The sequence below is a fragment of the Bidens hawaiensis genome, unplaced genomic scaffold, assembly GCF_021521415.1.
Source record: "Bidens hawaiensis isolate Kalapana, Puna unplaced genomic scaffold, B.hawaiensis_p1.1 tig00014913_1, whole genome shotgun sequence".
NCBI classification, from domain to species: Eukaryota; Viridiplantae; Streptophyta; class Magnoliopsida; order Asterales; family Asteraceae; genus Bidens; species Bidens hawaiensis.
Window position 1 is genome coordinate 298,160 of NW_027492324.1, and position 22,513 is coordinate 320,672.

At 35.9% G+C, this 22,513-nt stretch overlaps 1 protein-coding gene across 1 annotated transcript; it reads left to right on the plus strand.

Moving 5' to 3' along the window:
* Nucleotides 1-8,953: 8,953 nt before the first annotated feature.
* On the plus strand, nucleotides 8,954-11,298 carry LOC143548133 (rho GDP-dissociation inhibitor 1-like). The gene is made up of 5 exons (XM_077039379.1): nucleotides 8,954-9,230; nucleotides 9,830-9,896; nucleotides 10,034-10,252; nucleotides 10,379-10,503; nucleotides 10,826-11,298. Exons 1-5 carry the CDS (start codon nucleotides 9,066-9,068, stop codon nucleotides 10,898-10,900), a joined length of 651 nt encoding a protein of 216 aa, XP_076895494.1. The 5' UTR covers nucleotides 8,954-9,065; the 3' UTR covers nucleotides 10,901-11,298.
* Nucleotides 11,299-22,513: the final 11,215 nt, after the last annotated feature.

Below are 22,513 nucleotides of genomic sequence, written 5' to 3' on the forward strand. Positions count from 1 at the left end.
CAACTTCAATTTTAACAATTGTATTTGCATCTACAATCAAAGAATTTATGGCATTTTGCGGTAGCTCCATTACCAAAATTTGATTTGCATGTGTTTCTACATATACTTTCAAAGCAAGCTATTGTTGTGATATCCTTCGTACATGTTGCTGCATTCGATATCACGGCCCCTGTGTTTTTATAATCACAAGACAAATGTTTATAAATTAATATTTCATAACTACAAACTAAAACTTTAGTTCTTATTATAGGAATAATACTAATAATTTATAATAATATATAAATATTTTTTAAATATAATTTGCATAAAAGAGTTTCGAAATATATTATATAACTAATTTTTTAGTTGAAGTTTTGAAATTAAAATAAGCATATTTGAAGGGGAGAAGAAATTTACCAAAAGCGAGAGAGCTTATAAGCACAAAGATGACAAGAAATGAGATATTCTTCATGGTTTATTGCAATGTTTTCATACTTGGCCCGTACGTCGACCCAGACGCCTTACCGGGTCAAAGGTCAGACTGACCCGGGAGGGCGGACCGGTGTTGACCCGGATGACTGTATATATATATATATATATATATATATATATATATATATATATATTTACTAATATATAAAACATAAGCCTAAAATATAAAAAAGTCTTCCAAAACATACAATGATTTAAACAATAATTTAAAAAAAACAATGATTTAAAACAAATATATATACAAACCAAAGTTTCCATTTTAGAGGAAAAAAACAACTCAAACTAAAACATATAATAAAAATATATGTTATTATAAATATTAAAAATATATTATTCTTTAGCCCCACTGTTAAATAAAACTAAAAGTCCAAATAAAATCAGAACACTATTCAGCCCATATGATATCTCAATCTTAGGCTGAGGGGTGTGGGGGGCTCTAATGGGGGCGCGAGTGGGGGCTCCAGCCAATAATATTGTGACGTGTGGCAGAGAGAGAAACTGGATAAGGGGGTGTTGGAGCCCCCGTTGGAGCCCCTGGCCCTGGTGTGGAGGGGCTCCAGCGGATTTTTTTTTTATTTTTTTATAAATATATTCAAAAAACGTATTATTAAAAAAACTCATAAATTATTAAAAAAAACACACATTAAAAAAAATACATTAATATCTAAAAATAAAATAAAAGTACTAAAAAAAACATTATTCTTATTCTTCGGCTTGGTCTTCTTCGATCAACCTCTTTCGGATACGTTCCTTTTGCTTTTCCATTAGCATTTGATCGACCGGATTTAGGTTACTGAAGTCTCTAGTAAGGAAGTCGAAATCTCTCATTCGACTTTTTTCCTTTTTGTCATTAGAGACCACCTCCATGGTTTTGTTGAATTTATTGAGGGATTCAACAAGATTGGCGATGTTTACGGTTTCCCCCTCAGCCGGTTTTTTCCCCTTGGCGTCCCGTCCCAATGGCCGCCTCCTCGGCGGTGAAGACGTTTCCTCCCCCGCAATGTTTAGGTCGAATCCAACACGGCAATCCGACCCGGCGGAAGTGCTATACGCTCCAGACGAACTAGTTTTAGTCCGTTTCGGCCCTACTTCCGCATCAAGGTCCGGCGCCACCAGCTCAACCCACTTGGAACACCTTTTCAACCTCTCCCACAACTTTACATCGTCCCACGTCTTCACCGTCCCATACCTCCGCAAACACTCCAGCTTCCACTCTTCGACAGTGAAATTGTAAACCGCCAAATCATCACTGCCACTTGGTCTCATACGACTGCTGTTCCTGTTGAAAAGATTAGTAAACAAGCCGACAAATTTTCTGATTTCGGACCACCGACCCGAAATCATATCGGCGTTCCGCTCTGTACTCCCAACGAGCGTATAGAACGTCTCCCTAACCTTTGTCCAAAAAATCTTGCTCTTTTGGTAGTCGGCTGCAAAATGAATAAATAAATTTGTAAGTCATTTAACTTTTTTATTAAAAATCATTTTTAAAAACGTTAAAACAATTACCGCAACGCCGATCCTCAGAAATGACTATCCAAGCCCGACACAAGGCTTCCTTCTCATCCGATGACCACGGAGTGGTTTTCCGTTTCGTCCTCGGAGTCGAAGCCGGTCCCGACCCGTCCGTTGCAACTTGTTTTTTCCGGTGGACGCGTCTTCTTTGTCCCGTAGCTTCACCGTGTGATTCTTGTGTCTCCGGAACAACAAAGTTAGGAGACGGTTGTATGTTGGATGGTTGAAAGCCGGATGATTGTTGCGGCTCCGAATAAAACATCGGTTGGTCCGGTGACGACCATAAATCGTCGTCAATATAATCTGAATCTAGGTTTGGGTACCAATTTCCAGCTATGTTTTTAAAAAAAAGTTTGGAAGATGGGTTGATTTTGGGTTTTTTTTTGAAGTTGTGATAATTGTTTTAGATGAAATGGGTTATATAAAGGAAGAAAAAACTTTTTTTTTATTAAATAATAGCCCAACGGCTCATTTTTAAGCTCCAACGGCTCTTTCACGTTTTCCCATGCCCCTTTACGCCATATTCGTCCCGCGAAGGTGCTTGCGCCTGCTTTGTTTTTCGTGCTCGCGCCCCTCTCGCGCCCCGGGGGTGTTGTGCTAGCTCCTGGGGGCGCGAGCGGAGTGGCTCTAGCGCCCCCATTGAAGCCCCACACCCCTCAGCCTTATGTTCACTACCAACCATAAATTTTTTTCATTTTTTTTACAAAAGGCTCTGCTCATCTTCTTCTCTCTAGCTTCCTACCAAATTCAAAATTAACTAGTTTCAATCCCCATCGGCCCATCTCCTACTCTATGGTCCATCATCTTCTCCCTGGCTCTATTATTTGAGCGGTGGATTAAGCAGCAAAAAATCCACAACTTTTTCACCGCTGGTGGCACCAAAAAGATGGGGGTGGCGTTTGACGGCGGTGTCGCTAAGCCAGCTAGACGTTTAGCCGGCAAAACAACATCCACATTCCAGACCGTTCAGTCTAGCAGCGGCGGTGGTGTGAATATATCCAGATCTTAAAAAAGCAGAAAAAAAAACAAAAACTGCCGGGCTGACCGCCGGGTCACCGGGTCCGGTCCAACCGGCGCCCGCGCAGACCGGCCGGCCCAATAGAAAACGGGTTATACACCCAGACCCGGACCGGTATTAAGGCCGGTCCCGTTCGGACCAGTCCGTCAGGCCGGGCCTGGCCGGGTTTCAAAACCATGGTTTATTGTGAATCGTTAAGACTGAGGGGTGTGGGGCTTCAACGGGGGCGCTAGAGCCCCTCCGCTCGCGCCCTCAGGCGCTAACACCACACCACCGGGGCGCTAACGCGAAAAACCATGCAGGCGTGAGCCTGTTAGCGGGAGAAGAGAGAGAAAAGCTTGTCTTGGTTTTAGAAAATGAGCCGTTGGGCTCTTATTAAATTAAAAAAAAAATTTCCTATATAATACCCCATTTCACCCATTTTTATACCACAACTTCAAACCTTCACCCAAAATCAATTCATCTTCTCAACTTTTTTTAAAAAAAATGGCTGGAAATTGGTACCCAAACCTTGATTCAGATTATATTGACGACGATTTATGGTCGTCACCGCACCAACCGATGTTTTATTCGGAGCCGCAAGAATCATCCGGCTTTCAACCATCCAACACACAACCGTCTCCTAACTTTGTTGTTCCGGAGACACAAGAATCACACGGTGAAGCTACGGGACCAAAAAGACGCGTCCACCGGAAAAAAAAACTTGCAACGGACTGGTCGGGACCGGCTTCGACTCCGAGGACGAAACGGAAAGCCATTCCGTGGTCATCGGATGAGAAGGAAGCCTTGTGTCGGGCTTGGATAGTCATTTCTGAGGATCGGCGTTGCGGTAATTGTTTTAACGTTTTTAAAAATGATTTTTAATAAAAAAAGTTAAATAAAAAAGTTAAATGAAAATCTAATTTATTTATTCATTTTGCAGCCGACTACCAAAAGAGCAAGATTTTTTGGACAAAGGTTAGGGAGACGTTCTACATGCTCGTTGGGAGTACAGAGCGGAACGCCGATATGATTTCGGGTCGGTGGTCCGAAATCAGAAAATTTGTCGGCTTGTTTACTAATCTTTTCAACAGGAACAACGGTCGTATGAGACCAAGTGGCAGTGATGATTTGGCGGTTTACAATTTCACGGTCGAAGAGTTGAAGCAGGAGTGTTTGCGGAGGTATGGGATGGTGAAGACGTGGGACGATTTAAAGTTGTGGGATAGGTTGAAAAGGTGTTCCAAGTAGGTTGAGCTGGTGGCGCCGGGCGTTGATGCGGAAGTAGGGCCGAAAAGGACTAAAACTAGTTCGTCTGGAGCGTATAGCACTTTAACCAGGTCGGATTGCCGCGTTGGATTCGACCTAAACATTGCGGAGGAGGAAACGTCTTCACCGCCGAGGAGGCGGCCATTGGGAAGGGACGCCAAGGGGAAAAAACCGGCTGAGGGGGAAGCCGTAAACATCGCCAATCTTGTTGAATCCCTCAATAAATTCAACAAAACCATGGAGGTGGTCTCTTATGAAAAAAAGGAAAAAAGTCGAATGAGAGATTTGGACTTTCTTACTAGAGACTTCGGTAACCTAAATCCGGTCGATCAAATGCTAATGGAAAAGCAAAAGGAACGTATCCGAAAGAGGTTGATCGAAGAAGACCAAGCCGAAGAATAAGAATAATGTTTTTTTTAGTACTTTAATTTTTATTTTATTTTTAGATATTAATGTGTTTTTTTTATTAATGTGTGTTTTTTTTTAATAATATATGAGTTTTTTTAATAATACGTTGTTTGAATATATTTATAAAAAAATAAAAAAAAAATTCGCTGGAGCCCCTGCTGGAGCCCCTCCACACCAGGGCCAGGGGCTCCAACGGGGGCTCCAACACCCCCCTTATACAGTTTCTCTCTCTGCCACACGTCATAATATTTTTGGTTGGAGCCCCCATTAAAGCTCCATTAAAGCCCCCCACACCCCTCAGCCTAATGTGAGTATAATTTTCCAACCCAAGGTTGAATTTATACAAAAAGAAAATGTCAACCAAACTAATTAATGACTTCCTTTCGTGTGTGTATATTATATTTTCTGTCGGTAGATTATAATCATTAATTAAATAACTTTAATTAGCTACCAAAGACCCTTTGGCATAACAGTTTCAAAATGTTGTCTTAAAATGTTTTAAAACAATACGTTTCAAAAATATAATATTAATGTTAATTAATGTACTCTCTTTCACTCATAAGTTACAACAAAAACAATAAATATATTTAAATACTTTTATAACGTGTTGTACATACCTAAGACCATGGGATATACTGTAACCTATTATGACTCCACATAAGTATAGCATCAATAATTTTTCTTTATTAATTTCACTCCATCTCATCCAAAGGATATGGTTTAATATTTTTAACTTCATATATATCACCCATATTAATTGTTGATTTAATGTAGTGTTCTTTGCCTTTTAATCCGTTAAAAGCATAATCCAATGCCCATTTTTAACAAATTTAACATAAGTGGAGAGTGATTTAATCCATTTTTAAAGTGTTATGTCATTTTAACCTATGATATTAGAGTATACCTCATGGCCTAAAAATGTTTTATTTAATTAAAAATATTAGTTAAATCTATACAAATATGTGAGGGGTCAGACTAAATGTACTTTCTTTTTTACGTGTCATAGCCCACCCCTTAGAGCATCCACAACAAGCTTATTTTTCCTATGTTTTAGATTTACATGGCAATTGGCAAACTTGGGATACACATACCTCCTTGTTTGTGGAGTGAATGTTTTTGGTGTAAAGTCCTTCCCGTGCAAACTTGTAAAGAACTAGTGATGTGGCACCCCCTATCATATGCACACACACACACACACACACACATATATATTATATGTATACACATTTAATATTATTTTAATGGGGGTTTTTGGAGGTTTGTTATTGTGTAAAAAAATGATGTTTTTAAGAAAAGTTTGAAATATGATGTGTGATAATGTGACGGTTTATATGAATTTATTGTTGTAGATGTTCTTATAAAAACATTTCAAAACTCGTCATATTCTACCATTAAAGTTTTTCTAAATGGTGTATTTTTAGAAAAAAAAAGTTTCAAAAACACTTTATTTAAAAAAAATAAAAATATTTTATTGAACTAATAAAAATGTTTTATAATTTATAAATAACTTAACTTTTTTTTTAATTTAAAAACGTTTTAATAACATTTCTCTAACTAGCATTTTCATTTTTTTATAAAATGCCTTTAAAGAATAATGATTATATCTTTACAAAAATGATTAATTTTTTTGTTAGATTCGAACGCATAACACATGAAAAAATAACCAAACTTGTTGATCAAGTCGTATGTTATTTTATCATATTTATCTGTTAAAAACAATACGCTTTTTTTCTTAAAATATATAAGTTGTCTCCAAAAAAATATCTTTAAAAAACACTCCATATTAAACATTTATAGAAAAATATTTGGTTATTAGAAAAATAAAACACTTTATAATAAGTATAAATAGAAAAATAGTAAAAAGACTTCAAAAAATGTTTTTAGAAAAATAATAGTGATAATAAAAGATTGTTAGGATAAAAGTGAAAGTTATATTTTCCAAAGAAATTTAAAAAGGCACAATATTGAATATCATTTGTCTAAGAGTCGGACCAAAGAGAAAGGGAAGAAATGTTTATTCTTTCTCCACATGTAATCACATGTCAATTAGTTTATTTTTTTAAATGACTATATCTTTATATACATTATTCTTTCTATAAATAATTACACCATAAAACCGTGCGTTTTTTATTTTTAATATAAGTATACTTTTGAGGAAATAAAAATTCAAAATCCTATACGCGTGAAACACAACAGACAAGTCAACATACTAAAACACAATGGAAAAAGACAATGGACAAAAAACAAAAAAAAAAAAACACAATGTACTGAAAACCTAATTGAAAAATATAATGACCAAAACCTATAACACAATGTATAAAAATCTCAATTGAAAAATATAACGGCTAACCATTAACATAATATATAAAAAAGCCAACAATATTTTTATACGCAAATATGATACTCATATTAAAGATAAAAAGATGTTTGTTATTATAGTGATTTTTTAACAAAAAAATTCGTATAAAAAACTATGAAGGTTTTGAAATAATAAAAGAATTGACATGTGTATTGTATATGGAGAGAAAGTCAGCAAATGTTTGATACTACTTTTATGTCATTCTCTCTCTATTTTTTTTTTCTCTTCAAATTACTATCACCCTTAAATTTTTTATGAACAGTTTAGAATCTTGAGTCGGGTTATTCTATACAAGTGAACAAAAATAAGAAGAATTTGTGACAAAAAAAATTAAAAAAAAAAATCATAACTCAAAATTTTTTTAAAAAAGTGAAAAAACAATAATAATTCTCCCGTCTTTCTCGTTCAAAAAAAAAAGACACAATGTTGAGGAAAAAAGATCATTGTGTCTTTTTGTTTATCAATATGTTTTTTAGTTATTTTCGCTTTTGATTGTGTTTTTTTTTACATTATGTTATATTTTGCAATATATTGTGTCTTTTTTAATTTATAATTGTGTCTTTTGTTAATTTTCATCATTGTGCATTTTATCTCGGCATTGTGTCTTTTCTTCGATTTCTTTTTGAACGGGGATGGCGGGGGAAACATTTTAGTTTTTTTTTTTTTTTATTTATACTTTGAGTTATGGTTTTTTTATTTTTTATTTTTTTTTAATTTCTTTTTGGGGTTTTTTTGTGTGGCCACATATCCTTAATTATCACACTTCTTATTTTTGTCTCATTTTGTATTTTAACATTACCCTAAAATCTTTGCTATATCTTTTATACAAATATCATACTTCTTAGTTTAATCAAACCCAATAAAAGATAACATAAATTGAAAAGAAATAAATAATAAAAAGGTCTAAATCGTACTAATCGGGTTTACTAATTCTAACAAGTTTTACCGGCTAGAGAGTTTTGCTCTTTTAGCGGCATAACGATTGTCAAGTGGCAGTCGTTCGTATCTTTTTCCGAAGGCACGTCTAAGCCATACTCTAAAGTAAGAGTAGTCTCGATTAAAATAATATAGTCAGGCAACACATAATTCAAACTGCATCCAAATTTAGGTCAAGACTCATGCATGCATGCTCCTCAAAACACGCTAGTTAATTTTCACCCGATTTTTACTCACATTATACCAATTTCCGGATCACCACACAACCATGCCCCCATTTCATTTCATTCCAATCCAAGAATTCTTAATTTCACCTCTTAATTTGTCTTTCAATCTCTTCAGTCCAACAATCTTTTTTTATTTGCTCAACCAAATTAACATCCACGATCCGCTACGTTGTGAACAGATTCTGTAGGATTTTTGTGGTGGTGTAACCTTGCTCGTCGTCCGTACAGGTATCCTCAACCCTAAAGTATACGTGTGCTTGTGCTCATCTTCTTTGAATACTTGGTTCTTGATCGTTTGTTGCACTTCATTGTTATCGGCAACAAACTATTTGGACCTACAACGAGTATCCGTGTAATTAACTCATACTTAAAATTTCAAATTTACCAATATTACCCTTGTCTTTATTCGGTATAATTGATATTATAATTTTAGTCTGAGTAAATATGATATTGCATAAGTTTTGAGCGGATATACGAAATTATCTTCTGTTTTTTTCTTATTGTGAGGAAATTTTGGTCCTTTATTGTTCAATCTCATTGGTCCTTTATTGCTCCGAATGCCGTGGACTTTTTGAACAGAGTTCGGAAGTCATGCATAGTAATTTATCGGCCCATAAGAACCAAAACTTTGTTTTTTGTAAAATTGAGTTTGCTATCCAAAAGAGGGTTGCGGCGCAGCTTGTTGCCCGCTTACCTGCCACTTCACTGTAAATTGTTTGGATGTTTTTTAATGAAAAGTTGGCTTGTTGTGCCAAAAAAACAATCTTATTTTTTTCTGAATAATGTGTATTGCTAATTTCATTGTATTATAACTATTTAATGATCTTGTTTTGTGGGTGATCTTAAAGATTTCACATTGTTCTGAAATTCCAACACAACCAACATGGGTGATGATAAAAATGAAGCAAAAGATGATGCTTCTGAATCTGGAGGGGTTCCAAGTACAGAGCCCAGTGAAAGCTCTTTTTATGCAACAGATGAGGATGAAGAGGCCCGTTTAGAATTGGGCCCGAAAATAAGCATTAGAGAGCAGCTTGAGAAGGATAAGGTTATCATTAACTCCTTATTCTAGATTATGTTTAAACGTGGGAAAATGGATCGGTCAGACGGGTTGGGTAACGGGCCAAACGGGCCAGGTTGGATCAAAACAAGCCCGGTTGGGTAACGGGTCAAATTGGCGAAATCCGGTCTCGTTGAGAAAAATTAAGGGAAAATTGTGAAATGAAGAAAATACCCCTAGTTCTGAAGCTTATATCACATTTAAAGTTGTAACATGACTAAAATTGCCAATGAATATACTCAAATAGAATCAACTATAGATATTGATTGTCAATATAGTTAAGTAAATGCAATGGCTTTTTCGTCATTTTACAACTTTAGCTAATGTAAGGGTAAACTTGTCTTATAATGTAACGGCTTCTATAAAAATTGTGCAATATATTTAGCCGTTAAAAAAATGTAACGGCTTCTAAAGGTTGTTATGATAATTGGCTCACCTTTGTGAAATTAAACTTTCGAATACTTGGATGACCTATGTGTACATAATCACTTATTTATTTGACACGTTTTATATGAAATGCAACGTAAATAAGCCTTACCATAAGTAAATATTGAAATTGTTACATTTAATTACGTGTGTTGTTTCAGGATGATGAGAGCTTGAGGAGGTGGAAGGAGCAGTTGCTTGGAGGTGTTGATGTCAATGAGGCTGCAGGTATTTCTTTAGGTGTCATGTTCTTTGATAATAATGGCATATGTTATGACTAACATGCATATTATATGAAAAAACTTTTAAATAAAATAGTTGATTTTGATTCTATATAATGTGCTGATAAATTTAGTTTTTATTAGGTATTGAAGAGCCTGATGTGAAGATCTTGAGTCTTAGCATAGTCTTTGAGGATAGGCCCGATATTGTTCTTGAGATTCCAGAGTCTGGGCACCCGAAGGGCCTTTGGTTTACTCTAAAAGAAGGTAGTAAATACAGTTTGAGGTTTTCATTCAAGATCAGCAATAATATAGTTTGTGGGCTCAAGTACACCAACACTGTTTGGAAAAAGGGTATTAAAGGTACATTCTTTTGCAGATTAACTAACATAACCCAAGTTAACCTATTTATTGCTAAACGGGTTTAAACCGATACCTTAAGTTGTTTAGATTTTGATCTATAATTTGACAACAAAACAAATATTGTAGTTGAAAGCTCGAAGCAAATGCTTGGAACTTTTAGCCCTCAAGCCGAGCCTTACATACATGTTATGACTGAAGAAACTACTCCTTCGGGTATATTTGCAAGAGGATCGTATTCTGCAAAAACCAAGGTATTAATTAATGTTCAAAAAGATCAAGATTTGTGCTTTCTTATGTTTAATGATGCTTTGAAAAACATCAAGATTTGTGTTTTTTCATTAGAGGTGGTAAATGGGCGGTCGAGTATAACTCATCAAAACATAAATTTTGTTTATTTGATTACAATGCACCAGGTTTAACCCGCTAACACATTCTAGTCTACTTTTTATTATTTTATTAGATTTGATTTTAAAAGCTATATAGTTAAAATAATAATAATTATCATTAATTAATTTTGTACAAAAGTCAGTTAATTTGTTTCATCTATGTTAACCTCATTTAATTTGAATCCAGTTTCTTGATGATGACAACAAGTGCTACTTGGAGTTGACCTACACGTTCGACATACAAAAAGATTGGGCCAACTAGACCGTTTTTTCAAGAATCTACGCTGTTTTTTTCTCGACTCATGCTCACTAAGAAAGTTTTAGGCTTCCGGCTACTACACATTCGGCATCAAGAAATATAATCTTTCACATTATCTTGTGGCGATCTTCTATACACGACTGGTATATCGTAACAAAGCATAGGTGCAACGTGCGAAGCTTATTTTCTTGATATTTTCAAGCAATGTAGCCTTTTCTCTAGTTTGTTTGTGGAACTTGATTTTCAGTTTTAATGATCACTGATTTGGTACCTAATATTATTGTTTTAGTTGGAAAATCAGTGATATGGAAGCTGTTACTTATGGATAATAAGGGTCTTGAGTTTAGCATTATTTTTAAGTTAAAATCGATTACTTTTATTTCTTTAATCTAAAATATGGTTATACAAAAGGGAAAATTTCCAAAATAAGCGTTTATGAATACATTTTTCAGGTTTTAGGTGTCATTTCCAACAAATTTCCAAAATAGGTATTATAAACTAGTCGTGACGAATATTTTATGATTACCCACGAGTAGTTTGTATAACCAATTAAAACTTGTCACGTGTCTATAAACTAACCGTAACGACCAGTTTCACTAATCATCTACTTGTAAAGATTAAATAAGTTTTAAAGCCTCGTAATTAACGCACACGAGTAAATAAGAAATCCTTTAGTCGCGACGAGTAGATTCTAAAACTTTACGAGTCACGAGTAATTTATCAAACTAACCACGACGATGCATTTAATTACCAAATGCATCGAACCAGTTAGTTTTACAAAATGCTAACCGGAATGGTTAGTTTGATTGGTCAACTAGTCGTTACGAGTAGATCTTGGTCAACGACTAGTTTATATTCACCATACGAGTATTTTATTGTAATTAACTCATCTCGATAAGTTTACACATTATGCATACGAGTTGTTTATATGTAGTTAACTCGTCGTGACTAGTTTACCTTGTTTACATTCCCGATACGAGTATTTTATTCGTAGTTAACCCGTCCTAATAAGTTTACCTGATTTACATTACCCATACGAGTAGTTTATAGGTAGTTAACTCGTCGTGTCTAATATCCACCGGATAAAGCTTACCCGATTTACATTACCCATACGAGTAGTTTATACGAGTAGTATATTCATATATTATTATAACCTTGTGTATATCCACCGGATATGAGTAATTACAGAACTTATAAGATAATTTTCATCCATTGATGTGCGGGTTCAAAACAACAAGAACATGACGTTTATATAAAATCAACAACTTCTAACAACATTGTAAAGACTAATTTAGACTATAAAGTAATGAGACGAGTAGATTGTTACGTTAAACTAGCCAAGACGAGTTAATTACTAATTAACTACTCGTATAGGAATGTAAACAAGGTAAACTAGACACGACGAGTTAACTACCTATAAACTACTCGTATGGGTAATGTAAATCAGGTAAACTTATTAGGACGGGTTAACTACGAATAAAATACCCGTATCGGGAATGTAAACTAGTCACAACGAGTTAACTACATATAAACTACTCGTATGCGTAATGTTTACTAGGTAAACTTATCGAGACGAGTTAATTACTAATAAAATACTCGTATGGTGAATGTAAACTAATTGTTGACCAAGATCTACTCGTAACGCATCGTGGTGGTTAGTTTGATAAACTACTCGTGACTTGTAAAATTTTAGAATCTACTCGTCGCAAGTAAAGGATTTCTTATTTACTCGTGGGCGTTGATTACGAGGCTTTAAACTTATTTAATCTTTAGGAGTAAATGATTAGTAACACTGGTCGGTACGGTTAGTTTATAGACACGTGACAAGTTTTAATTGGTTATACAAACTACTCGTGGGTAATCATAAAATATTCGTCACGACTGGTTTATAATACCTATTTTAGGAATTTGTTGAAAATGACACCTAAAACCTGAAAAACGTATTCATAAATTCTTAATTTGGGAATTTTCCCTATACAAAAACATGTTATTCTAATTAATTTAATCAAATTATTGTTATATAACTTGTATTCTTTTAGTTTATTTTCTATAACTTGAAAATGCACAACTGTAGTAATTTAACAAGCATTTTTAATAAACATTCTCAAACACATACCCATAGGCCTTAGGTAAGTAATAAGTTGGTGGTGGTTAATGGAAATTGAGGTGAGACACTACCATATACTTTGATAGATCTAACAAAAAGTCGCTATAAAATAAAAATAAAAATAATCCAAAAGATTATTATGAGTGATGTTCTATCCTTTAATGACATTCCTAAGAAACAAATTTAGAACAAGCTTGAATCTTATTCTACTCATATTTTTTGTATGCTTTGATTAGTATACATTTTGAGGTAGATGGAATTTCCTTATAAATTATATAATTTCAAATAAACAGTTATAAAATAATTGTGCAAACCTCCAAACGTCGAATCCGCATTACTTTCTTAACCGGAGCTATTATCAAACCAGCCATCTTGCCAATTAGTCGTTAAGCCGATGTAAATAATGAGATAGGATAATTTGAAAGAAGAGGTCCCAATTCGGCCCCTTTACTTATTATATGAATGGTTTGATTCGGGCTATGGTTGACGATTAAGTCCTTGTACCAAATTTTATATTTTGATGTTCCCAAATTTGAAAGCTAGTAGGGTTTTTCTTCAAAAAGAAATACCAACAAAATGGAAGTGACCAAAACCAGAATTTTGAAATTCATACATCCTAATTTCTAATCCATAATTCATAAGCCCTGAGTTTGGTAAATGACATTCTATTGTCACATGAAAACTTGAAGTAAGTTATAAGGTTTATGAACTTATGCTTAAAGCCTTAAACTAAGTTAAAGGGTACTCGGACGTTGAAAAGTTTATGCTATTTTATCCGGACCACCATAAACATAAAAATCATAAAGTAATATATAAACGTAAAATAAAATAAGCAAATAAAAAGTAAAAATCATTTTAAGCTATTAAAAACACTGATGAACTTAAAACTAAAAAGTAAAAATCATGTTCTCTTCCACGGTTACGACCCTTGGTACCTGGAAGGATCGGTTTTTCTTTGTTTCCGATTCTATTGTTCCCTTTAAGCTTGTTTGGAGGCAGCCCGATGCCGTTTTGAATGAGACGGAGCCATCTGATTCAGAGTTAGGCGATCTGTTTTTGAAATCCATTAGGAAGTGTCCGTCACGGCTTCGCCCCTTTCCCGAACATCTTCTCGTTTTGTTAGTACTTAGCAAGTTGTGGGATAAGTCTAATCGTGATCCCATGCTTATAAGAAATGATAAGGGTATGCATTTGCTTATCTTGCATTGTTTTGTTTCCACCGTATGCTTATTGACAAATTTCCTTTGTTTTTGTAGCCATGTCTGCCTTGGACTTTGTCAAAAGCGATGATACTTCTGATGTTGTAGTTGGAGATGTTACGGCTACTGTTGGTGAAAATGCTGTTGTTCGAGGGGCGAAGCATAGGTTCGAAGGTTCCGGTTACGTGGGTGTTCCAAATGTTAAAGGTTTCACCAAGTCTACTACTCCCAAGGTTTCTACCCGCCGTTCCAAATGGCGTTTGTTAAAGTCCTCTGGTCCACCGTCTTCACATGATCTTGTAGATGTTGGTGATGATGTTGAGATTGCTGTGGATCATGTTCAGAGTGTTGAGGCAGAGAAAGAGCAAGGGTTGGTTGTGGCTAAGAAGAAGAATTCAGTTGGTAAAAAGGTTGCGGCACCCACTGTTCAAGGGTTGGGTGGAGACGAGGTTTATGTTCTTGACTTAAGTGTTAAAGTTGGTGATAGCTTTAAGGACCCGGAGGTTTGTGCTGAAGTTTTGGCTAACTTTGCTCCCCCCTGGAGTTCGTAGTACTACATCTGAGATGGAGGGTGATATCATGCTCTCAAGGTTGATTCTTAGCTCTTGCAACCTTTATGCCCTTTTAGCTGAGGGTGTTACTCGCTTTCGGAAAGGGATGCAAGAGTATGACGAATTTTCCAAGAAAAAGGAAAGGACGAAAGCCTCCATGGCAGCGATGAAGAAGGATGTCGATGGTTTTTCGAAGAAGGAGGAGGATTGGGTGAAGAAAATTGATGAACTTTCCCGTTATCATGAGGTTGAGATGGAAGAGTTGAAAAAGAAGATGGAAGCTGATAGAGTTCAGCTGGAAGCCGAGAGGGAAGCCCTGGAGGCTCAAAAGAAAACCTTCGCTTTGGAGAAGGAAGGTTTGAAGGCTTCCGTCGTTCAAGCTACCAATGACAACCGATGGCTGATTGAGCATGGGTTTCATCAAGTTGTGACTTACCTACTTCACTCGTCCGAATTTAACTCAGTGTTGGGTGGTGTTTACTCAAAGTTGCTGAACTACTGAAAACACTTGGTTTTAGTTGCTGGTTTCAAACTTCATGAGTCTGGTCAAACCTTGGAGAAATCACCTATGTTCAACTCCAAAGCCTCCAAGCTTTTTGCGAATTCCGTTCATGCAATGGAGAGGCTTACTCACCCCTACGTGGGTGAAGTTTCTTCTTGTTTTGGTAAACCCATTTCTGTTTTGCAGGGTTTAAAACCAGCTGGGCTTGATGAGAAGATTTGTTCTGAGATGCTTGAGTCTTTATCCAAGAAACGTTCTTGCTCGGGTGACAGTGAAGAGACTTTGTCTGGAGATACTGGTGGATCTCATGCGGCCAGTCTCTAAGGTTCAGCTGTTGTTGGTGGTGACCCGAAAGTGAAGAGGTTTAAGAAATGCACGAGTAGTGGTGCCAGTGTTTCAAAACCTGCTTATGATGTTTGAACAATTAATTCGTAGCTATCTTAGCACTTTAAACAATGTGATGTACTTAAACAATTTAGGTTTTGCATGGAACCCTTAAGGTTTCTGCTCTGTGGTTGTGGTTGGCCTTGTTGGCCTTTTGAACAATTTTATGGGAATCTTTGTGATTTCCTTGTTTAGCCTGGATGGTTGTTGTGAACAATGTTGGTTATGGCCTTTAGGGGCCTTTTTATGAATCGTAGCATTTAATGTTTTGTATTTTTGTTGCTTGTCTTGTTTGTTTTATGTGTTTATTTAGCTAATTTTCCTTAAGAAGTTTTAGTGATGCAGTCACTTTAGCTTCAAGGCTTCATTAGGTAAAAAGCACATGTTATCTATCCTTTTTATCATTACTTAGTGTATATTTGTTTCGTAAACTTTTTTCAAAGCTTAAGGAACGAATTGATGTAGGCTGTTCAGACCCGTCTATGAGACAAGTTTTGTTTGAAAATATTTTCTAAGTCTCATGGAGTTTGATTGATATAGGAACTCACCCCTTATATAGGTTCATTTAACCCTTGAACCTATTGAGCGATGTGGCCTGGGAGCTCAGCTCTTACATGGCCCTTGCCATGGAGTCTCTTGCTAGGTTCTCAACCTGATTATAGGATAGTAAAGACAAGTTATAATAAAGACTTCATCATTTATTCAAGAGGTTTTTTTGTTTACAAAAAGGAGAATTCTACATCTCTTGAAATACATTTTAAGTTCTTGACTAGGCATGGAACCTTTTAAGGGTTTTGCCGTTCCAGTGTCTGGAAAGATTTTTGCCTTCTGCGTCGGCTAGTTTGTATGATCCACCTTTGTGAGTTTCAAGAATTGTATATGGTCCTTCACACTTTGGGCCGAGCTTTCCTTGGTTTTCTTTCTTGCTGGCCTCGTTGTTTCGGAGTACAAGATCTCCTGTTCTGAAACGTTCATGTTTCACCCTTGCGTTGTAATAAGCTTCCATTTTTTGTTTGTACTTAGCCTCTTGTACTGCTTCTTGGTTACGGATTTCTTCAAGGAGTTGCAAACTCAACATGGTCTCATTGTTGTTTTATTTGAGATCCATGTTGAGTGTTCTTTGAGTCACAACTCCAACTTTTGCTAGGATTACAGCTTCCGATCCGAACACTAAGCTGTAAGGTGTTCATTTGTGGCTTGTTTTTTCGGTTGTTCTTATTGCCCATAGAACTTTTGTTTCCATTATTCGTGACCAACACTCCTGGCAGCCCAGAGCGACAAATGATGTTTTCTCATACAAAGTCGATGACTTGTTTGCCCGTTATTTTTGCAAGTGGTTTGACTTCAGGCCAATTGGTGAAGTAGTCCACGGCTACTAACAGAAATTTTACCCCACCCTTGGCTTGTGGGAATGGACCAACGATATCCATTCCCCACTTGTAGAATGGACAAGCCGAGGAGATGGGAACTAGATCATGTTTGGGGCTTTTGGGAACCGGTGCATGAATTTGACAAGCTTCACATTTCTTAAGTTGTTCTATTGCATCTCGTTGCATCGTGGGCCAGAAGTCTCCGAGGTTCATCAATTTTGCAACCACCGTTCTTGGCCCAAAATGAGCTCCATATATCCACTCGTGAACCTCTTTGATCAGATATTGGATTTATTCAGGGCCCACACATCTTAGTAGTGGTGCAAGGTAACCTTTTTTATAAAGGGTTTCTCCTTGCAGCACATACTGTCGGGACTTGATTCGAACCCTTTCAGCCTCTGTCTGGTCCAGAGGTAACTCACCATTTTTGAGGAACTTTTCTATGGGAGTCATCCAATTGGGACATTCTTCAGTGATTACATCTTGAACCTCCAATTCTTGAATTGACGGAGTTTTTAACACTTCTACCAATACTTTCTTGGTGAGGTGTGCAAATGTGAGGGATGCAAGTTTGCTTAGGGCATCGGCTCTTTTGTTTTGTGATCTTGGGACTTGTTTGATAGTGCATTCTTGAAACGTGTTCATCAATTCATTTGTTTTTTCACGATACTTCTTCATGTTGGGCTCTTTTGCTACATAGCTATCATTGACTTGACTTGAAACAAGCAACGAGTCTATGAAGACTTGTAGTTTTTGGATCTTCATCTCTTTGGAAATTTTCAGACCAGCGATCAATGCTTCATATTCAGCTTCATTGTTGGTGGTCTAAAATTCAAGTCGGAGAACATATGTGAATTCTAACCCTTCGGGGTTGATTAAAATGAGCCCAGCTCCTGACCCTTTAATGCTGGAAGCTCTATCGGTAAAAAGCTTCCAGGTTTCAGAGTGAAAAGGTTCAGTGGCAGTGGTATGTATTTCCGGAATAACTTGCTTCGGGATTTCTACATTTAAAGAAATGAAGAAATAAAAAGTAAAAATCATTTTAAGCTATTAAACATAAAAATCATAAAGTAATATATAAACGTAAAATAAAATAAGCAAATAAAAAGTAAAAATCATTTTAAGCTATTAAAAACACTGTTGAACTTAAAACTAAAAAGTAAAAATAGTTTTAAAAAAACTCTTTAAAAAATTTTAATTAGATGAATGTATAGCTTGACAAAAGTTTTGAAGTGACCGTAGAGTACAAAGTTTTAAGTTGTTTGAAAAAGTTACATTAAATATCTTTTTTTCTATATTTAGAGGATGTTTGGAGGAGCTTCTAAAATTTGTTTATTTGTTTTTTGGTTTGTTAAAAAACAAAAGGTGTTTGGCAAAGCTTCTTCAAAAACTTTAAAGTTTAAATTGAAGTTTTTTAAAAGGTGTTTTTGCTTTTCAAAAAGCAAATTAGCAAATAAGCAAATTTAAAAGCTCACACAAACACCCATTTAAAGTGACCACAAACTTCTACTTCTCATCCTTTTCGTCACCCTGCGCGATTTATACGATCCTATCCTAATTAATATATTAATTAAGTTTATTAATTATTTGGTTTCTTTATTTTACTTTATTTTATTTAATTAGGGTTCCTTATAGTTTATCTCTACTTATCTTTATGCAATGTTTTCATATATATTGTAATCCCCGTTTAAGAAAAAGAAAAAGGAAAGGTAAAATAATTAGAAAAATTATCTCAAGTTTAGTTTCTCTTATTCTCTTTTATTCTTGGAAGTTTTGAGCATACCCACTCTACGAGTCTATCGGAAGATTGATCATCTCGAATCAGTATTCATCAGCTATTATATCCATTTTCACCTGTTGCGGTGTTAATATTTCCCGGAAAAATTTCAGGCTCATATTTTATTCAGTTTCTCGCTTCATTTTACCTACTTTGCCTGCAACTGCACCCCCCCCCCCCCCCCGCGGTTCCGCCAATGACTTCATTTATGTTATAATCCTTACTATACAATGCATTGGGTGTGGTTGACTAGCAGTGGTGACCCTAACCGACTAGTCCAAAATATTATTTCTCTTAGGTCTTAAATGTCTTAATGGACTAAATAATGTAAAATAGTTTTTTTTAAACAACGATTAAATTTATATGAATAAACGTAACACTTAGCACAATCATGATAATAGACTATATGGTATAGGTGATCAAATCGGGTTGGTCAAAGGAACCGGAACCGGTTCAGAACCGGTTCCATTAGTCAACATCACTGTTTAAACCGGTTCCATGGTCGAACCGGTTAGGGAACCGAACCGGTTCCCCAACCCTCGGACCCGGAACCGGTGGAACCGGTTCTGACCGGTTCCTAAACCGGTTCTTACACTGTAACCGGTTCCAACCGGTTACAGTGTAAAATATTATTTTTTTTTCGTTTTTTGTTTCCGCTGCTTGTGTAGGTGATGATTTGTGTTCTTCTGATTTCTGAAGAGACTCATGCTACTTTTGTTGTTCACCCACAGAGCAATGGTAAACAACATATTGAACTTAATGCTATGAGTGTCAGCGTGTTTGAATTGATTAGTCTGTATCGTGTATCGTGTAATGGTGAACTTAAATCTGTATCGTGTTACATTTGTTGATTGTGAGGCAGCCATAACAACAAATATGAATATAGAAGAAGAGAAAACAAGATATTAGAGAACTCAGAACGTTGTAATAGCGTTTTTTTGTATTTTTTTGCGTTCGGGTTTGCGTTTTGAGTGTTGTGATGAACCCATTACACCAAATACCTATTTATACTAGTAGTGGGGTGTTTGGGGAGCCAAAAAACGGCCATTTTTGACCCCAACGGTCAAAAAACGGCCATAAAACCGTTTCCCAACGGCTAGAACTACTCCAACGGCTAGAACCGGTTCCAGAACCGGTTCCGGTTCCTACCCGGTCCACCTCCAAAAATGTCAAACCGGTCCCGGATCGTCGGGTTGAAACGGAACCGAACCGGTTCCTACGAAAAACGGGTAGGAACCGATTCGGTTCCGGTTCGGTTCCACCGAACCGGTTCCAGGAACCGGTTTTGTTGTCCACCTCTACTATATGGTATAGGCATTGAAATGCCGCTCTTTAGATGACATGGCAAGCGGTGCCAGCAAACACTGCCCCGTTGTTGGGGCCGCCCAGCGTCGAAAATGTTGTGAAAAGTTCACCAATCAAAACGCCGCTCACATCCACCTTTATCAATAAAAGAATCAAACTTTTTCAATATGCTCCTCAATGTATTATTTCAGGTAAGAAGAAAAAAAAGAAGAAAAACAAAGAAGCCGTTAAAAAAACCAAATAAAAAAAAGAGGAAGATAATTGAATAAGATACTAATTTTAGGGTTTTGACTTTTTTAAAGTCCAATTTTATGTTTTTGGCCGATCTTAATCAATTTAACAGCTCCTTTTTGAAGCCTAAATTTAGGTTTAATTAAGTTTAATGAATGTAATTTAATTTTAGTTATATTAAATTAATTAATTTTAGTTATATAAATATTATTATTTTATTGGGAGAAAAAGAGAAGCGGTGAATTGGTAAATTGGTGACCATTTTCATGGTATTGTAAAAGATAGTGATGTGACGCTGACGTAGCACTGTAAATTGGAAAGCAAAATGACATATACATCCATTAGTCTTATAATACTTTATCAAGACGACGAACTTATAAATATTTGGGTATTCTAAATGTATATACATAAAACTGAGGATTTTTAAATTATTGTGCCTATGAAAAAACGTGGGCACCCACATTAGCGTTGTCACTAACCTAACCCGAAAAAACCCGAACCCGAACCGAAAAACCTGAACCTGAGAAAAGACTAACCCGAACCCGAACCGAAGTAATTCGGGTTGGTTTTCGGGTTTGATTTATAAGTTTCGGATCAACCCGAAAAACCCGAATAAAATTTAGTTTTGTAATTAAATATATATTAGGTATAATAGGCTTAGTCTTATCCAACTATTATGGATCGATTGTTTATTGTTAATTTATGTTTTCCGTTTATTACTAATAGCAACCATAATCTAACCATCAAATCACGTCCGATTGAAGAAGATTATGGTTCCTTTTAGTTACTTAGTTTTATTCCTCTTTTGAATTATTTTATCAAATTATGTTGGTTTATTATTTGATTATTTGCGTTATGAGCAAAGAAGAATATGTTGTTTTAACTTTAGCATTGAAGTTTTTAAATTTTTTTGTTTTGTTTTGTTTTTTTAGGATACTTGAAGTTGAAACCCGTTTAACCCAACCCAAAAAACCTATGAGAGATTTGGGTTGAGTTTCGGGTTAAAATTTAAAATTTTGAAACCCGAAGAACGAACCCAAAAAGCACCCCTAACCCACATTGCCCCTTTCCAAGGCCTCCCTTGTTGACTAGTTGGCAGTTGCTATGTTGTGGCAATGATGAATTGAGGTAATATGTTTGATCCATTTTAACCCTCCTATACTACTCTATAAAAGAAGAATGGGCCAAATTAAGGGGAAAGCCCGTGTTCCCCAAGGCCTTCCGTGTTGACTAGTTGCTAGATGTTTGCTTCTTGTTTTTTAAATCGTTCCGGACGCTTAGAAACGAAGTGTCTAAACTTATCACACTGTTAGCACTTAATTTTTGAGACCCCATTGGCATTTAACCTTTTTCTTTGGATCGATATCTTCGTTAGATCGATCTTGCCCAGTTTCTCAACCTCGACCCCTTCCACATTCTCGACCCCTACTTGTTTATAATTGCTATATATAGACCAAGCATAAACACATTAGGCTCCAATTAAAATTAATGAGCAATAGGATTAATTAAAAAAGTAAACTTATCCTAATAACTTAAATCAAGTAATGGCCTTATATCCCATCAACGTGCACCTAAGTTGTGCTCAAGTTTAAGTAACATATGTTTACGTAAACGACGATACACAATTAAAAATTAGTACTCAAGTGCTAACTATAAGTCTATAACGATACATGTGTACTTTAGGAGTGAGCAACATGTCTCACCCGTAATACTTGACCTGGATCCCATTAATGGTGGTTAATGGTATTCTCAGGACATGGGGCCATGTTATAGATAATAAGTTCGGATGAGCTAACGAGTCTTACCCGCCAGACCGACCCGGGCCAGGTTAATGATATTCCTAGGACCTGGAAAATCGATCCTATTATAATATGGTCTGATTGGTTTGAACCCCATATACATGTAATAAATTTGTTTTTACATAACACATACACACACAAAGATATAGGAGGAAAAGGGGACACGTGTAGAAATCTCCCAGGGTTCCGCGTTAACGAACATTAATCGACATGCATGCATGCATGCAGTTTGTTTGTTTCTTAAAATTAACAAAACAAAACGACGATGAAAATTAGAGGCGCATTTGTACGTTATCTGGTGTCCTCTCAATCATTCATGCCCTCATGAATCATTAACATGCATGCATGCATGCATAGCCCTATGGATGGACGTAATTCTTTCAAATAATTA